The following is a 16647-nucleotide window of genomic DNA, read 5'->3' on the forward strand; positions in this document are numbered from 1 at the left end:
CATGTTAAACTATAAAATTGTAATGGGAGGTTAAACAGCAATAGGAATATAGGACATCTCCGAAATATCCGGTGGTGCGACTACATTTCGGGTTCTCTGAATGAGGGGAAGGAAGATAATGTCGAAGTGAAAAAGTTTACATACGATTCAGATTGACTTTCAGCTTCTGAGGTATTAAAAGCTGTCGTTATTAATTACGTGGGGAAGATGTTATGCAGTTTTTCATCTCCAGCTCTCTAGTATATATATGTCTGTTCAACTCGTTTGTTTTTACATTTTACATATGCTTTTCGAAAAAAAGGATTATAACTGCTTCCGGCTTAGCCGGGTAATACATGGTTGAACCCCCCTTTTGGGATAAAAATAAACAAGGAAATATAGATGAGTCTGTGCTCTGTGCCCCTTTTGCCCCTTAAAGAATATCCATTTAATCCACTGCCGCCCCGTTTGATCCCTATAATCACTCATACTAACCGAACTAACTAACATATGGTTTCCCAAATCGCAGTAAAGAAGTGTCTTGGAAACCCCTTTGAACTAGTGGTTCTCCGTAAAAGGCAACCATATGGTCCCATATTTTAGTCGTGTAAAGTTTTGTAGAAGACAAAGACAAAAACCACAAGTTTGAGAGCATACCTCATCCTGGTTATACTCCCTTTTGCGGGATTCGTTCTCACCGTAGCGTTAAAATTCTTTTGTCAGCCGATGACGTAGATGCAGCGCCTCTTTTCTCCTTTTCGTAAAAAATCCATCCATAGCCGCTTTTGTCTATTATGAAATTCCTGGATTTTTTACGTGTAAGCTATTACATGTCAGGTTACAAGTGTTCCTAGATCGGACAGTCTCGTGGAAAGAAATGGCTTTTTGGTGGTTCCTAATTAGTCTTGACCTTCATTATGGTGGGAGAATTCGGTTCTTACGCTTTATAAGTTAGGTCAAAGAAATACAAAAACTGTTTCCGACGGGGAGTTCGGTACATACTTCCTTTCAACCGCTTGATCAGCAGTGAAAATATACCGATTTTGATTGCGCCATACCTTACAAGAAGGCGGCGGCGCAATATGCATCTTACTCGTAAATCTGGATATCTGGCGACTTGAATTCTATAAGGCGAAAAATACACGCAGCGAGTATGATTGGGTGTTGGGTTGTAATTACTAGTCACGAGAACAATTTGAATGACCTTCCTCCTGTTACAGGTACTTTGCAGTACCTACATGTGGGTAGGATTAAATTCTGTACCTACCGAAGTTAGGAAAACTTTTTCGCTCTATTGCTTTCGTATTTTAGGGTCCTTCCTGAACGGCATATCTACCTGCATTATCCGAAGCGGCAACAGCAATTTGTCATTAGTTTAATCTCTATCACGTTGTTTGGTTCCTTCATCTCAACTTCTTCTCGCTACAGTACTAGATGACACACTAAAAGAGATCTCTACTTGCCAAGCGATGGAAGCAATACACCTAATAATCGAAAATCTGACCTGCCAAGTCCGAATAACATCTTCACAAGGAACTTGAGACTCAGCTTGACAAATGACGAAGAGAACGGCACCAACAATTAATGCGCTTCTGTAAAGAAAGTCAACGGGTTAAAGGAAGAGAGTTCAACATAATTCAATAGGCTAAGGTAAAATGCGGTAATATATGGCGCCGGCGGTAAATGCTAAGCGATAACAAGCTTTTTTGCTTTTTTAACATTACGCTGTCTTTACGGTAAAGGAAAACAATTTACAGAAAATTTCGATCGGGTTTTTGTTATCACCCTGTGGAAAAGTTATATTTCAGAAATGGAAGACGGATTCACCGTGGGAGAGTAATAACATGATAATAACTTGATAAAGTGGGAAGTAATGACGATGATGACATTAACCGAGAAATGTTCGTTCTCGTTAGGAAGGAAAGCAACAAAGCATCTCAGGATGAATATATGGTATTTGAAGTCGTTGGATCTATGCTGCCAAGTTATTTCAAGCCGTTCGAAGAACTCTGAGTCTACCGGTAACTGACTAAAGGCTAGAAGACCAAATACGCAACTCGTCAATTACCTCATCGCTGTGCCAAACATCTAACAGAGCTAACTAAAAAAATCATGCCACAAGATAAACCTGCATCAATAGTGAAAGAAGCTGAAATGTAAGTGAATTAGCCGCATACCCATGATCATCTTGTAGGTAAGACACAGCTATGCGATCAATCCGGTGTGAATAACAATCATCTTAAAATGCAAATTGCTGATAGTGAAACTCGATATCCAGAGAAACAGTGAGAAGATGGTTAAATGCTCGACCTGATTTACTATTAGGTAAGTTCAACCAGCTTATCTCAATGAGGCATCTATAAGTCGTGAGACGTGGTGTGACCAGTATTTATCAATTGAACATTTGATCTGACAATATGTCTGTATGAACTAAATAGCAATCGCGAAAAGACATACCACGAATCCTTTACTTACGCCACTACCTTCCACTTCAAACTCACTTCCACCGACACTGAATTTGATCGTACCGATAGATGGATTAAAGTCAGATAAATTACGTATAAAAGTATCAACAAAAGCTAGAAATGTTGAAGTTGATATACCATTACCTACTACAACATTGGATAATGGTTTAGGTAAAGGTGGATTTGGTAAGAAGATTGAGGAGATTGGTGAAGAAGCTTTAACTCATTTGAATATAGTAAGTATTATACTCTAATTCTTTGATTGAGTTTAATCCTTAAATTTCAGAATGAAACATCTTGTTTGGGTTACATCAGTGTGATCTCTTCCATCAAACAGATCTCTTCCGGAAAGGTTTATAGCTAATTCTGCAAGTAATTATTTGTAGCCTAAACATCCCAAGATTGAGTATTTCGAACCACCTACATCAGTTTCAGTATTACCTATATATCCACTACTATTTTTAATCTTTTTGGTACTTGCCCCTAAAGATCATGGTGTAGCAAATATGTTTAGAAGTTTAATCAATAGATTCCTAAGTACATGGGCTATTCCTTCTGCAGCTTGGTTCGCTGCTATTTCTGTGAGTTGTCATTTTTCCTTTCCAAAGTCCTCCATTCATCGTGACGGAAACGACAATAGAAGAATTACGCGAGTAGACAGGAAGACAGTCTATTGAATTACAGTGCAATAACATGGGAGCGATATTGATAAACTGTATTCTTTGTTACCAATAATTTAGCACTTGGTCGTGGAACCACTATTGATATTACCTAAATTGAAACAACATCAAGTTCCACCTTTACAAAGTGTAAGTGTTACGAGTAATTGGATGGAACAATTATTTTCAAACGGCTTTTAATACTAATAATCCACTTTGAATAGTTCCTCTACTTATTCACAGTGTTCTGTATTGGTTATGGCGGAATTGATGCTTTGAATAGAGCAGGTGTGTTAACCAATTCTTTACTATTCGTGTATCCTTAGCTATCTTCAGCTGACTAAGTTGTCACTCTCGACTGTCTCCTTGATAGTCATACAAGAAAGAGTCAAATTGATTCATGCTTTATCTACAGAGATGAAAAAATCGCAATAGCTTGAGGACCGGATCGATCGAAGTTCCCAAACTCGAGCAATTGGGACACACTATTAGCATGACAGATACAATGATATAGCAGTGGATACAGCTGAGACAGTTGACAATCGAAGAATGGTGAATATATACATGTGTCTCCTATATAATATGATATATTTACGAAGCTGTGATTTATTCGCATATAATGTCCCTTATAATGGTACGGTTGTGACTATACAAGCATTCGACCTCACCAATTTACGTTTCAAATTGACTAAACAAATATCCTTATCTTCTGGCCTTTTCCATTTATTCATATAACGTGTCCAAGAAGGTTTCTGCTACTTTACCAATAACATGAGGTCCTACACTTGTTTGACCAAGACCTATCATCCAAGAAAGGGTCAGCTAAGACTATAGACACCGGTGTTCTGTGCAAGCTAACTAACCATATAATGCAACAAGATCGCCCTTTTGGTCATTCGGAGAAGCTTTGATTTCTGTGATCACTTCAGACAAATCATCTAATAATTTATCAACTTTCTGTGCACTTAATCTCTGCAATACCATTCACAAAATAATAGTCAGCCGGATTATCAATTTGCCCAACCTTGAAGCTAAGGACCATGTGATAACTTACAGTAAAAGCCATATGTAAACCACCCACTTGACCACCCAAAGCACTTAAATGCCAACCTCGTTTGGACATCGCATCTCCAACAGCATATATATTTATAGTCTTACTTCCAAACGCAACTACGCAAGCTTGAGGATCTCCGATGACATACAAATCATCCTGGAAACGGGTTTTCAGTCCGTGTATGAAGGTTCTTGAAGCTATGACTATTTCTCGACACGATTGGGTATAGCCGCTATTGGATGATGATATCGATTAGTCTGGGATTCCAAGGAGATAGAATAGATATTATGACTTACTCTTCTCCGATGTAGTTCAACACGGCCCATGCACCAGCGAGGATCGACCCAGGTCTATCGATGCGGTCACAACAATCAGCATAGAGTCCTATGGGAAGACAAAACGATGACAGACTCCTTACCTTGATCCTGCCATCGACGGACTAGCATACACCCCACCCTCCCAGTCGGTCATAACGTAGTATTGGTATTTCCTAAGTTCAGATGAATGATACATAATGACAGAAGAGCCTGAACACAACATACATGTTCAGCAAGTCTTTGTCGTGCGCTACACAAGTGTAACTCACCTTTAGGACAGAAAGCGTATTTGTGCTATAAGAGGAATCGCTATTAGTGTGTCCGGTCAAATCCTGGAGGATTTATTCACTTACTGTATCACAACTTATACTTGTAACGCCTTTCACTCTGAAATCGAACGGTTCTATATCACCTCCAAAACCAGCTTTTTCCATGAATGGTAGGATAAACGATCCTAAGCAGCAATCTACGTGTAAGCCTATATTGTGTTTCCTCGCTATAGCAGCTAATGCTGGTATAGGGTCCTATGAGGCATATCAGTGTGAGATCTCGATTGGTAGTTATCATGGTGATCAGACACGTACGATCATTCCATCAGGATAATTTGGTGCAGATCCGACAAGCATGATAGTATTTGGATTTCTGGTAAATCATCAGCTATTAACCTCCCATTTACAAAATCTCTGATTAGCTTACATGGCACGTTTCATGGCTTTTACATCAGCTTTTCTAGTTGTTTCATCTACAGGCATGATGTGAAGTTTAATCTTGAAATATTGCGAGGCCTTCCAGAAAGCTGCATGAGCGGTAGATGGGATAATCCTAGATTATGGACGAATACAAAGTCAGACCTAGGCATTACAGTCTCATTGGACCGCCAGATCCATCTGACACCCACATCTCAGGTCTAGTGATACCCTTGGTGGCTTTAGCCCAATCTCTATACGTCTTAACTGCCATAATGATAGATTCCGTTCCTCCGGAAGTAGCTATATAACTGTTAGTCCATCTCATACTGACATTATCGGTAAAGACGACTAACTTGTTCCTGCTCCATTTGATCCGTTGAATCTAAGACAATATATATTAGCTGAGTAGAAAGCAAGTAGCTTTGATGAGCTTACAGATTCAAGACTATGCTGACCACCTCACTCTCCATTTTTCTGACTCCGGGGAACACATCTGGATGTAATGGATTCGACACAACAAATTTGGCCATAGCTTCATTGATCACTTGATTCAATTCATCACCGCCCTGTTATTTTACAAAAATAGCATCAGTATACCTCTGTCAAATAATTGAGGCGAAAGCGATTTGTAGTTTCATAACGTACATGATAAACAGCTCCTGAGACTCTTCCGTTTTCTACATCACCTCTTTCCAATTTTTTTAGGTTTGTCCATTCACTTTCTAGCCAATCTTTGCTTCTTCCTTGTTCAGGTAATTTTCTAACTGTAGTCAAAGTGACACCATCTGGATATTTTGTGGGAGCTAATTTTTCTCTGATTTCAGTTTGAGTTTTACTTAATTCTAATTGTAATTGAGCTTTAGATGATGGAAGTGATAACATGATTCTAACGATAACCTGCATAAGAATTTAATTTTAGTATTGTGATAGTTACAAATATTTAGATTTTGACTTACACCTTGGATAGCATTTTTAATCTCTTTGGCACTACCTAAAACGCCTCTCGCTTTAACATGTCTGTATCCATCTAAAATAACATATTTCAGTAACCAATATATCACAGCGAACCTAGCAAAATTATCGAATCTTCGCACATATTGTTCTTTCTTCACTCGAAGCTTTGCTACCGTTAAAGGCAATGATGAGGACATCTCGAGCAATGGTTTTCGATGTATTCGCCACCTAGAGATTGATATGATGTAGAAACAAAATATACAATTATATTTTCAGCAGAAGAAGTTCAACGTCGTCAGCTGTTGTAGATATCTATTTAACCGGTCTCGGAATATAACGTAACAATCAAGTAAGTTACAACGACAAAAGATGCTCCACGTGGCGAGCTACCTGTGCGTCATGAATCACGGTCATGTGCCTGGCTTTGACGATCAATAACAAACGGATATACAGTAGACACCGATCATAATAAACCACAGATGCAGATTATATACAACCATACCCAACTACAATCACAATAATAGTTGGGTTCATTCAAGTACGACAGAAGAAGATGCCTGAACTACCTGGTGAGCTAGTTGCTGCAGGATGAGAAGGGAGCTAACATCATATAGAGGTCGAAAGAGCACGGAAGCTCATACACGAGACATGTAAAGGGTACAAAATCAAATCGGTAGATTCGACTGAAGATAAAATAGTATATACAGGAGGAGATGATCATAAGGCATTTGTAAGTAACACTCAAGCTCATCTGATTGTAACTGTACTGAAAAGATTCGTGTAGGCCAAAGAAATAACTGGACGAACCATTACTGGATGTGAGAGAAAGGGTAAAACGTGAGTACTTTTCAAGGGATATGAGGACAAAATTGCTGACAGGTGCTTTGGAATAGTTTCTGGATGACCCTGTCTGGCAAAGGTAGATTACCAGTCATGCATTTCGGTATGACAGGGATGGTCCAGATTAAAGGGCAAGAACCAACTTGGTATAGAAGAAGACCAAGGGAGAATCCAAAGACTTGGCCCCCTAGAGTACGTAGATCTCAATATAGAATAGTAGCACTCGAAGCTAACAAGCCGTTTGTGTTATAGTGGTATAAATTGTTAGTTGAGTGATCGGATCTCGTGTCATCCCTAGCGACTAACTGTGTGTGACAGTGTACTCAAACTCGAACCGCAACCGGGATCAGTGGGCAATGAACCTGTGGAGTTAGCTTTCATCGATGGTAAGTTTCATTTACCATCGTCACCTGGCTTTCGACACGTAATAACCACTAATATGGAAAGTTCAGGTCGACGACTTGGTAGACTACGGTTGCTCCCTTCACCAGTTACCGATCATCCTCCAGTATCTCTTCTTGGATTTGATCCAGTTTTATGTCATCCTACACTTGAGGAGTTTCAAGATTTAATAGCAAAGAAGAAAGGGACCACGAAAGGAATGATAATGGACCAAGCGTTCAGTGCGGGCGTAGGCAATGTGAGTCGCATTTCTAGGTGTATCTGATCTTTCTGTCATTAGCACTTTAGCTGATCAAGAATTGTTGATTGGACAGTGGGTAGCGGATGAGTAAGCTATTATTATACTTCTTTTCACCCATTTCAGTCTGCTGATTTGTCCATACTTCATAGAGTGCTGTATCAAGCTCGTATACATCCCTCTTGCCCAGTAAATCACTTATCTGCCCAGAATGTCAAAGACCTGCATCATCAACTCCGAGCCGTGACAATGAAAGCAGTGGAGGTGAATGCCGATTCTCGTCAATTCCCTGAAGATTGGTTGTTCCGTTGGAGATGGGGTAAAGGTAAAAAGCAGGCGAAAGGTAAGAAGAAAGCTGAAGAGGCGGAGCAAGATCATGCAAGTGATGAGGAAGCTGGAGAAGACATCAAGCCAGCTGGTAAGGATTACTTGGCACTAGTAAGTAAATGCATCTCCAGCTGTGAGATCGTTGAATATCCTAATGACAAACCTGTTTTTTCTTTAATCTTCTCAGCCTAATGGTAAACCTGCTACAATAGTTTACGTCGAAGTAGGAGGAAGGACGACAGCTGTTGTGGAAGAATTACAGAAAATGCCCGAAGGAGTGGAAATAAAGCCCAAAATAAGTAAAGGTGGTAAAGGTAGTCAAAGTAAGAAACGCCCACAGGGAAATGACTCGGTGAGTATGGCTTATTGTCACCTTACCAACAACGTCACGCTGACAAATATCCTCTGAAGGACGATGGGTCCAGTGGTCTTACGTCTGAAGATGAAGTGACCACACCTGTTAAAGCTACAACCGCTAGACAAAGGAATTCCAGCACTAAAAAGGTTAAGCAGGAGATTAAGGAAGAGGTTGAAGAGAACTCGGTGCAGAAAGTAGGTACTCCAAAACGCATTGATAAGAATTGTGCACGAAGCTGATTATAGAAGTTTTCCGAATTCTCCTCGTTTTCCCAAACTGACTTCTTCCCCGTCAAACCTATTTTCGACACCCTGATCACGAAAGTCTTCTTCGAAGGCAAGTACACCCCCTTCCAAAAGACGCAAAACAAATGGCAAAACAGTTACAACCATCAAGCAAGAAAGGGGCTCGAGATCCACAAGATCGCGTGGGAAACGTACGGCAGTAAAATCGGAAAATGGCGAGGATTCTTCAGATTTGTCAGATTTGCCTTTTGATCAATAACTACATGTCTAAGGTATGTATACACATCATAGGTTGTGCTGGGGAGATAACAATGTGAACGCATACCTCACGCTTATTGAGTCTCATCTACGCGAGGCTTTAGCTACATGTCGGGCGGGCCATATCACGAAACATCGTTTCGAAGCACGATTGGATGCCTTCCTCTTATACGTTGACCACCTACATCCTTTCAATCTCAGTAAGTTCGCAAGGATGACCAGATATGCAGCTCCTTCGTTTTATGACGTACCTCAACCTACGTCATATAAACAGCTTCTTCAAAAGAGGTTCAAGAGAGGCTACTCTGTTGGAGTGTGCTTTTCTGATATAAATACTCAAAGTATTCCGCCGCTGGTATCCTATCAATAAATTTTAATATCCTCTAATGAATACTGACATCACTTTGCGACACTACACTTCCGAAAACGGCGATATAAACCAATGAGCGGTAGTAATAATCTCCCGTCAACCACTACGGCTGATTCAGGAACAGCAGACACTTCGATTATGAATACTTTAAGCAAACATCCTGAAGAAGTCTTACAAGACGCTAATGGTCCTTATATGGTAACAGCAGCGAATTCGCATACAGGTGTCCCAGGTCATTGGAATGGATTCGAAGATAGTTGCATTCTCAGCTTCTTGCCCGTTTCGGAAGCTACTGCTGCCGCCGATAAATTCGCCTGGACTATAAAAGCTTTCGAAAAAGAGGGAAGAGAAGGGAAATGGTCAGAAAGTAGACTTGATAAACCCCTGACATCTGCTATTAACTTGATAAGTACTTTAGATCCCCATGTTCCAAGGGATCGTAACTTTCACGAGATGGTATTTTCTGTTAACGGTTCAACAGTTGAAATTGGTCAACCAATTCAACCTCATCAATTTCAACGATATATGCCATGGGGAACTATTATCACTGATGGTGAAGAAAAAGCTAAACGGCTTTCTACAATGCAAACTGAAAACGAAAGAGGATTCCCTCCTTTTGATACTTCAGCGTTCTCGCGTATTCTCTGTGATGCTGAAAATACGGTACCTTTTGGCCAGAGAGGTAAAACTTTAGAACAGCTTGAATCAGAGATTACAGCGTCACTCCAAAGTAATGGTGGAGTACCGACATTTTTCGCTAAAAACTTGATTGGGAGAAGAGATGCTCTGTTGGAAGAGTCACAAGAAAAGGTGCCCTCATACTTGAATAAGATCTTATCTTCTGAAAATGCTAAACCGTGTAATAATACTGAATCACATAGCTATACATTCCAAGGGATATCAATGCTTCCCGCTTCAGAAGGCAAAGAAATAAAATACGATAGATATATCATACAATTTATACCATCCACTTCATCAATAGATCAAGCTTACACCAAGTATTGTGTTGAACAATTCGACTTAAGAGAAACTTCCGAAGAAACTGAAGATAGATTTAACGAAACTCTCAAAACCACTTTAGGAGTATTATCAGTTTTATCAAAAAATAATTGTCAGAATGTGAAAAGCAATTATAGGACCAAGAATGGATTTCAAGTCGGGATTCAAGATAGATTAGTAGCTAATGAAGAGAGTAGATTGGTTATTCTCACTGATTGGAAATCTGGAGTAGGTTCGGTCACGGATACATCAAGTAGTGACAAGTTGGCTTGATCTGCTTCAAGCCGTGTTTTGGCGAACCGAAAATAGCTTCCCGAAGTACCTTATGCATAGTAGAGTATTGGATCGTTGTAAGGCGGATTATTTCTGTCTGGCCTCTGAAAAGACCAGTTCTGAGGGTATAATACTAGAGTATACTGATTACTGTTGGTCAATGTATCTTGGCAAAATGGACGATCAAATGCTTGTAAACAGATTACTCCCAGGCACACGAGCTAGAAGTTTGATTGATGATGGTTGATAGGTCATAGAAGACCAGTCAAAGGATGCCCAAATAAGGTTACCTGAAAGGACGTTGATCCGAACAACCATTATATCTAACTTACGGTCAGTCGGTCATATTACCGATCTTTTTGTAAATTTCAGAAACGAGTTTACAGAATATTGGAGATTTATTCTGTCTAAAACACACATATAAGCTGGAACAATGTGAAACCTTTTCTCTTTTTTGGGGTATACCACGTCAGCTACTTTGGTTTCATTGCTTTCCTCTCTTGTGACCCACGGGGTATGTAGGTAGATTTTATCTTAATTCTGGAATTTGGGATCTGGAGTTAGTCATGATGCTGTGTTCTGGAATATTGTTGTACATATTGACATGCACAAACCGGAGGAATGGAATACACTAATAGCAAGATTGAGATAAGGTATTGTTAGCATGAGAAAAAGCGAATTATACACAAGACAATGAGACAGCGGTCTCAAATAAAAACAAGATCTACATATAGTACAAACTATACTCATACTTGATATGTTTCCAAGGGTCCTTTGGGTCATGATTTTTTAAACGAAAGATTACGAAATTTTAGATCAACATCAAAGTTTTACCTCTTTTCTTTCTTCTCGAAAACGAAGAAAAGGAAAAAATCAAGGATCTACCCCAAAAATCCCATTTTCTTTGATATGTTATACAGTATATAAAGATCTGCAAAAACCTCACAAGACCTTTTCTCCCACTCATTACTGCACATTTTCTATCCCACTTTTTTCCGTTAACGTATAAATCATCTTTATTCGCCTCTCTTTGCTTCGCAATACGATTCCTTTCACACTATACAATACTCTTGATACTTTTGTCTTTCATCATTATATCGGATTTAGGAAAGGTGAACTTGTATAGCAATCAGCAATTGATCGGAAAATTTTGGTTGGTGTATCAATAAAGGACAACAAGGTCAATAACCTACGGCATCACCAAAGGAAGGGAAACATTTTACATCATTCAGCAAATACTATCAGAATAATCCTTATTTTCAATACATTTTCACAACCTTCAATAAAATTCATCATCCATAGTCTCCAGTTATCAACGACTTACGGTAATAACACCTCTATATTTCTCCTATCATATCAGTATATCGTAATCTTCCCTACTGTATCACTATTCCTCCGGTTGACTAATCCGCAAAATCTCAAGTGAAACAACCTACATACAGCAAATTCGTAATCTGGGGTAAGGGTGAGTTGTATCAACCTAAGAAAACGCACAGACTAATCCATTTTCTTGGTACATACCATACATACCACATCTTTTTGCACACCATACACCACAATACCTATACTTCTCTCGTTAGACATCTTTTATCTCGCTACTTCTTCTTTTTCTTTCCTATATCTCCACTTCCATAACAACCTTTCCTTTTCCTGCTTTCCTCCCTTATTCTCTGCTCTTTAACTTTACTATCTAATAAGCTGAACCAAAAGCTGATACTAGCTGAACTAAACAGCTGATCTGCCTGCTTCATCAAATCCTCATCGATCCCTATTACAGTCGTCACAAACATTTCTTCCTAACTGAACCTCTATCTTCCTGTTTCACCATGAGCACCTTTTCCGATAGTACTCCTGGGCTCGATAATAGATCCGAGCATATCGTATATAATCAGCAAAGAGGTAAGACTGAAAGACTGCACACAGCAGAAGATGTGAGTCACGATACCCATCTGTTGTGTTTCGCCACTACAGCAAATCATCAGCATGCTGATCCCTTTGATTATCCTTAGATCCAAGAAATGATTCGCTCACTCAATCTAAACCCTCCTAAGCAGCCTGAACATGATGCACTCTACTATATGCCACCATTCACTATGGCCAACGTTGAGAAGAATGCTCGACAATTCAATCCTACTAGCCCAATCCATCATCATGTCGGTGCTAATCGAGCCTCCACTACCCACATTAATGACACTACTCGAATATTTACTTCAGCCAGTCATACTCAATCACGATCAACCTCCTCTTCGACTAGTTCTCAAGAAGAAGACAAGCAGATGCCACTTCCTATTGGTACGGAAAAGAAGCTCGGTCTTATTGAGAAAACACAAGCACCTGACCACAAACCTGCTTATACAGGTGGTTTCTATCCACCTTGGCGATCACCAGCATACAGGTTTCATGATAACGATAATTCAATCATGTCTGTTCCTCATAAACACCTCGGGTATATAGAAGAGAGGGATTTACCAAACAGACAAGAAAGACAAGATCGCAACGAGAACATCTTGGGTCAATGGCACCGCCATAATCAGGAAATAGCCAAAAGAGAAGCACTTTCCAATCGGATTTCTGCCAATTGTCAAACTACAGTATCAGGTGTACAAACAACTTCCAATTCTTTCGATAATGCCATTAGCAGAGAGTCATTCAATGCAAGTCGGACTTCCTTCTTCTGTATGCTACATGAAATTGCTGACCTGGCAACACCTTAGTCTCTTTCCTCACCCAATTCAAGTACTGACGGAAACTATGGTTTCCAAAACGAGTACAACTTCTCTGATTTTGCAACTACCCCAGGGTTCGGAGGATTCAGACCTACATATGGCAAATCATCGTATGACCCTCCTCAACGAAAAGGATATCAACATGAGGTAAACTTTCTTGAGCACCAAGCTCCAGCTTATCAATCACGTGCCAATCTGGAACATCATCTGAACCAGATCGCATATGAGGATGCGGCACGTTCAGCCAGTCGACCGATGGAGCAACTCCGTTATATGTCAGATCAATCGCGGTACCACAACCACTACAACAACTCTTCCAGAGCGGGTATGCCTACCCATAACCGTTATCTATCCAACGAAGAGTTGATACGAACACCGACCTATGGTGACGATGCAATGTCATTAGTACGTCAACAACTTATGTCGATCACTTCCGCAGCTCCTTCTATCTCACGAAGAGCGACATGGAGTACCGCGCAATATTCCAATTCAGAATTCCTCCCTACAACTTGGGTACCTGGTCTTGACACAGGACCTCCAGCTCCTGCAACATTTGCACCTGGTGATTGGAGTGAGTATTCCCATAACCAACAGGTAGTAGGATATTGACAGATTCATATAGTCTGCAAACAACCTTATTGTGGTTATCACAATTTCCAAAAGAATCCAGATTGTCGAGCGTAAGTTTACGATATATCGGAAGTGGGAGACTCGCTGACGTGACACTATAGATGCGGTCATCCTCGACCATGGGAATCGTTTGTAAGTAATACTTGAAGTTATGCATCGGTTGCTGGCTAACTCCATACTGTAGTCTCACCCCTCTCATTCAAACCACGGACCTCCTCTCGGATCAGTCGGCGACTGGAAATGCGATTGTGGCTTCATCAGTGAGTCTTTCCTGACCGAGAATGACGCTGACTACGTTGACAGATTGGAGGAGAAGGCAATTCTGCAAAAGTTGCTGGCCTGACGAACCTTCAAACAAAGGTGAAGATACATTATTGCTGTATGTTATAAAGGTAATCCATCGACTGATAATAATCTTGTATATTCAGACCGGCCAGCTGTAACTCTGCCTCGACAACCGCACTCAGGGGTCAATCCTTTTCTCAATGCTTCCTATCACCAGAACAATAATGGCAGCCAACACAGAAACGCCCAGCGACCAAAATCTTGGGGCTCATCTGACGAAATCAGCTGGAACGAAGCTTCATCCCACAACTGGACGCCACATTATTGAGGTGTAAGTTCGTTACTCTTACCAGATACTGCGACCAGGAAAGAATAGCTGATTTATGTGACATTTGTCCCGTCTATGGTGAATAGCCGGGAATCTGAGTAAGCACGCCGGCATATCACCTTCTTGGCATCAGTGATACATATCTTCATACTTTCGACTATCAATTTCAGTGCTACGCTTTCATTATTTAGATCTCACCCTAATTTCACCCTCTTTCTTGATTTCACTCAACACGCGCTTTCTCTTCTTGCTCGTCTGATATCATCTGATTCCTCTCAACATCACGGCCTCCAAATCAAGACAAATTTTCTGCTTTTCTCTGTTTCAAATTTCAACATTTACGCTACGATAGGTTCAACGAGGAGTGGTTATGCCTTTTGCCCTACTGAGGTCAATTATGTGTATTCAATGCTTGTTTGAGCAGATGGATATACAAATAGTCAATCGATTAATGCGGCCAAGGAGTGTAGTCTTACAAACATGACAAACAGTTATACATTGACCACCAATGGTTTCAGACGGGGGTCTTAGGATATGTAGGCGGGGTATGGCTCAGGAAGGACAGAAAAATGGAAATATAATAAAAATTATAAAAGATTAAAACAAGGTTGTAAAGTCTGAATTGATAAATATGATCAACGCGAAAGGTAACAGAAATTTTCATTTGTACAATATAAACCATATATCGATTATTTAATGAGCAAACGAAAAAGAAATTATGTTTGAATGTATTCGAGTTTACTGTATTTGATTGGTATCGCGGGTGTTTGCAGAACATCTTCGGTGAGGCTTTGAGAGTTGCGCCAAACCGAGTGCCACTTCAAGTTCTGCACACGAATGGGGCTGATTGATTTGCCTACAGTCATACCGTACAGATACTTACTTCGCCTGCATACCAAGAAAAGAACGTTGGATCTTTTAGGTAAATTCCTATCCACCATACAAGTTGTAAATGACAACAATGGGATATCTCAGGGTTTAAAGATCGACTAACCTTAATGAGCCCTGAATATGACAGAACAAATCACAAGGCTTTGCTTTTTAAACTATTTTTGTGATTTTTTCGGAGGATGTCGCAATTCCTCTCGTTTTCAACGTTGAGAACGAAATTCGCCACTTTCAAATTTCATGAATAAGATAGATGAAAAAACCAAATGATTTAGAGTTCCAGACTTCTTTTGGTATCACCCACCCACCACTCAACAGGAGTGTCTGTATTCTTTAGTCCTTCACCGGGAATGATTAAACTTGGCACTAGTAAAACCATGATAATGACGATGAAATACAATCGTATCGGTCTCAACTACAACTACAAGATTGAATGGATTTCGCTGATGCAAACATTTACCTGTAAAGGCTATCTATCTCAGTTGACGTTGGTATATATTATATTGCTTGAGAGATGTGTAGTAACCCCTCCTCATGAGACTAAAAATGCTAAGTTGAACCAAGCCAAAGTCCCTCACGCGCGAGATAAAAAGACTCTATGAAATGGTTGTAGTGCTTGTATGGTGAATCCGGTTTTAGTCGTACCGTCATATCCGTTATTTTTCCCAGTTTTTCAGTTTTTTTTTTGTTCTCTGATCTATCCGAAAAGTTACCCTTAAATCCAATCATTCATAATAATGTTGAATCATACACCATACAGATACGTGTTTTTTTCAATATGATCAAAATACAATTACCACCCCCCACTCACCAAACCTGAAATTGAAAACATCCTTTCTTCATTCTTTTTCTTCAATTCAAAATTGATAAAAATACCATTTTGCTTTTCCTTCATCGTTTTATTGATTTCTCTCTTCATCGTTTTTGGGTTTTCGTTTTCTTCCAATTTGCTTCGATACCAACCAACAACCCAAAAAATATCAAAACTACTTCAACTTTTCGAATAAACAAAAGCATAAAACAGAAAAGAAAGAAGATAGATAATTAATATATAACGTTATTAGATTTTCGATAGATAGGTCAGGACCGATCAAATAATCGAACAAAGCCTTTTTTTTTTACTTTTTATAATTCATTCGATTTGGCATCTCAGTAAGTTGTTTTCTCTGGCGTTTTCCTGTTTGCTTCATCACTGCATGCATTTATAAAGAAAAGAGGGAAAATACATATGGATGGATGCATTAGAAAGTTTGGAAGAAGAGGTATCGGATAGTTTGGATAAACACAATATTTTGCCTACGCGTCCCTTTATCATTTAGTCAAACAAAATTGGATACTTGATAAAGGAGCGCACGAGAGATCA

General features: G+C 39.7%; 5 protein-coding genes across 5 annotated transcripts; 4 read left to right on the plus strand and 1 right to left on the minus strand.

Annotated features, from left to right (window-relative positions):
* Positions 1 to 2091: 2091 nt before the first annotated feature.
* On the plus strand, positions 2092 to 3538 carry L201_000895 (uncharacterized protein; the record flags this gene model as incomplete). The annotated part of the gene is made up of 7 exons (XM_066216690.1): positions 2092 to 2135; positions 2258 to 2304; positions 2418 to 2680; positions 2831 to 3025; positions 3185 to 3253; positions 3328 to 3391; positions 3477 to 3538. 7 exons carry the CDS (start codon positions 2092 to 2094, stop codon positions 3536 to 3538), a joined length of 744 nt encoding a protein of 247 aa, XP_066072787.1.
* A 288-nt stretch (positions 3539 to 3826) lies between these two features.
* Positions 3827 to 6314, minus strand: L201_000896 (uncharacterized protein; the record flags this gene model as incomplete). Its single annotated transcript, XM_066216691.1, has 14 exons — positions 3827 to 3903; positions 3967 to 4075; positions 4158 to 4389; positions 4454 to 4507; positions 4576 to 4684; positions 4744 to 4768; positions 4828 to 4998; positions 5059 to 5116; positions 5171 to 5296; positions 5373 to 5463; positions 5517 to 5545; positions 5599 to 5729; positions 5809 to 6060; positions 6120 to 6314. The coding sequence occupies 14 exons, from the start codon at positions 6312 to 6314 to the stop codon at positions 3827 to 3829; spliced, it is 1659 nt and encodes a 552-aa protein (XP_066072788.1).
* A 356-nt stretch (positions 6315 to 6670) lies between these two features.
* On the plus strand, positions 6671 to 8786 carry L201_000897 (uncharacterized protein; the record flags this gene model as incomplete). The annotated part of the gene is made up of 11 exons (XM_066216692.1): positions 6671 to 6686; positions 6732 to 6847; positions 6902 to 6954; positions 7011 to 7149; positions 7256 to 7343; positions 7410 to 7597; positions 7674 to 7687; positions 7750 to 8035; positions 8112 to 8276; positions 8336 to 8476; positions 8619 to 8786. 11 exons carry the CDS (start codon positions 6671 to 6673, stop codon positions 8784 to 8786), a joined length of 1374 nt encoding a protein of 457 aa, XP_066072789.1.
* Positions 8787 to 9293: 507 nt separating this feature from the next.
* L201_000898 (uncharacterized protein) lies at positions 9294 to 10427 on the plus strand (the record flags this gene model as incomplete). Its single annotated transcript, XM_066216693.1, has 1 exon — positions 9294 to 10427. One exon carries the CDS (start codon positions 9294 to 9296, stop codon positions 10425 to 10427), a length of 1134 nt encoding a protein of 377 aa, XP_066072790.1.
* Positions 10428 to 12253: 1826 nt separating this feature from the next.
* L201_000899 (uncharacterized protein) lies at positions 12254 to 14396 on the plus strand (the record flags this gene model as incomplete). Its single annotated transcript, XM_066216694.1, has 8 exons — positions 12254 to 12358; positions 12437 to 13018; positions 13142 to 13724; positions 13776 to 13833; positions 13885 to 13915; positions 13968 to 14043; positions 14087 to 14162; positions 14300 to 14396. 8 exons carry the CDS (start codon positions 12254 to 12256, stop codon positions 14394 to 14396), a joined length of 1608 nt encoding a protein of 535 aa, XP_066072791.1.
* Between the last annotated feature and the right edge of the window lie 2251 nt (positions 14397 to 16647).

Source organism: Kwoniella dendrophila, chromosome 1, assembly GCF_036810415.1.
Source record: "Kwoniella dendrophila CBS 6074 chromosome 1, complete sequence".
NCBI lineage: Eukaryota > Fungi > Basidiomycota > Tremellomycetes > Tremellales > Cryptococcaceae > Kwoniella > Kwoniella dendrophila.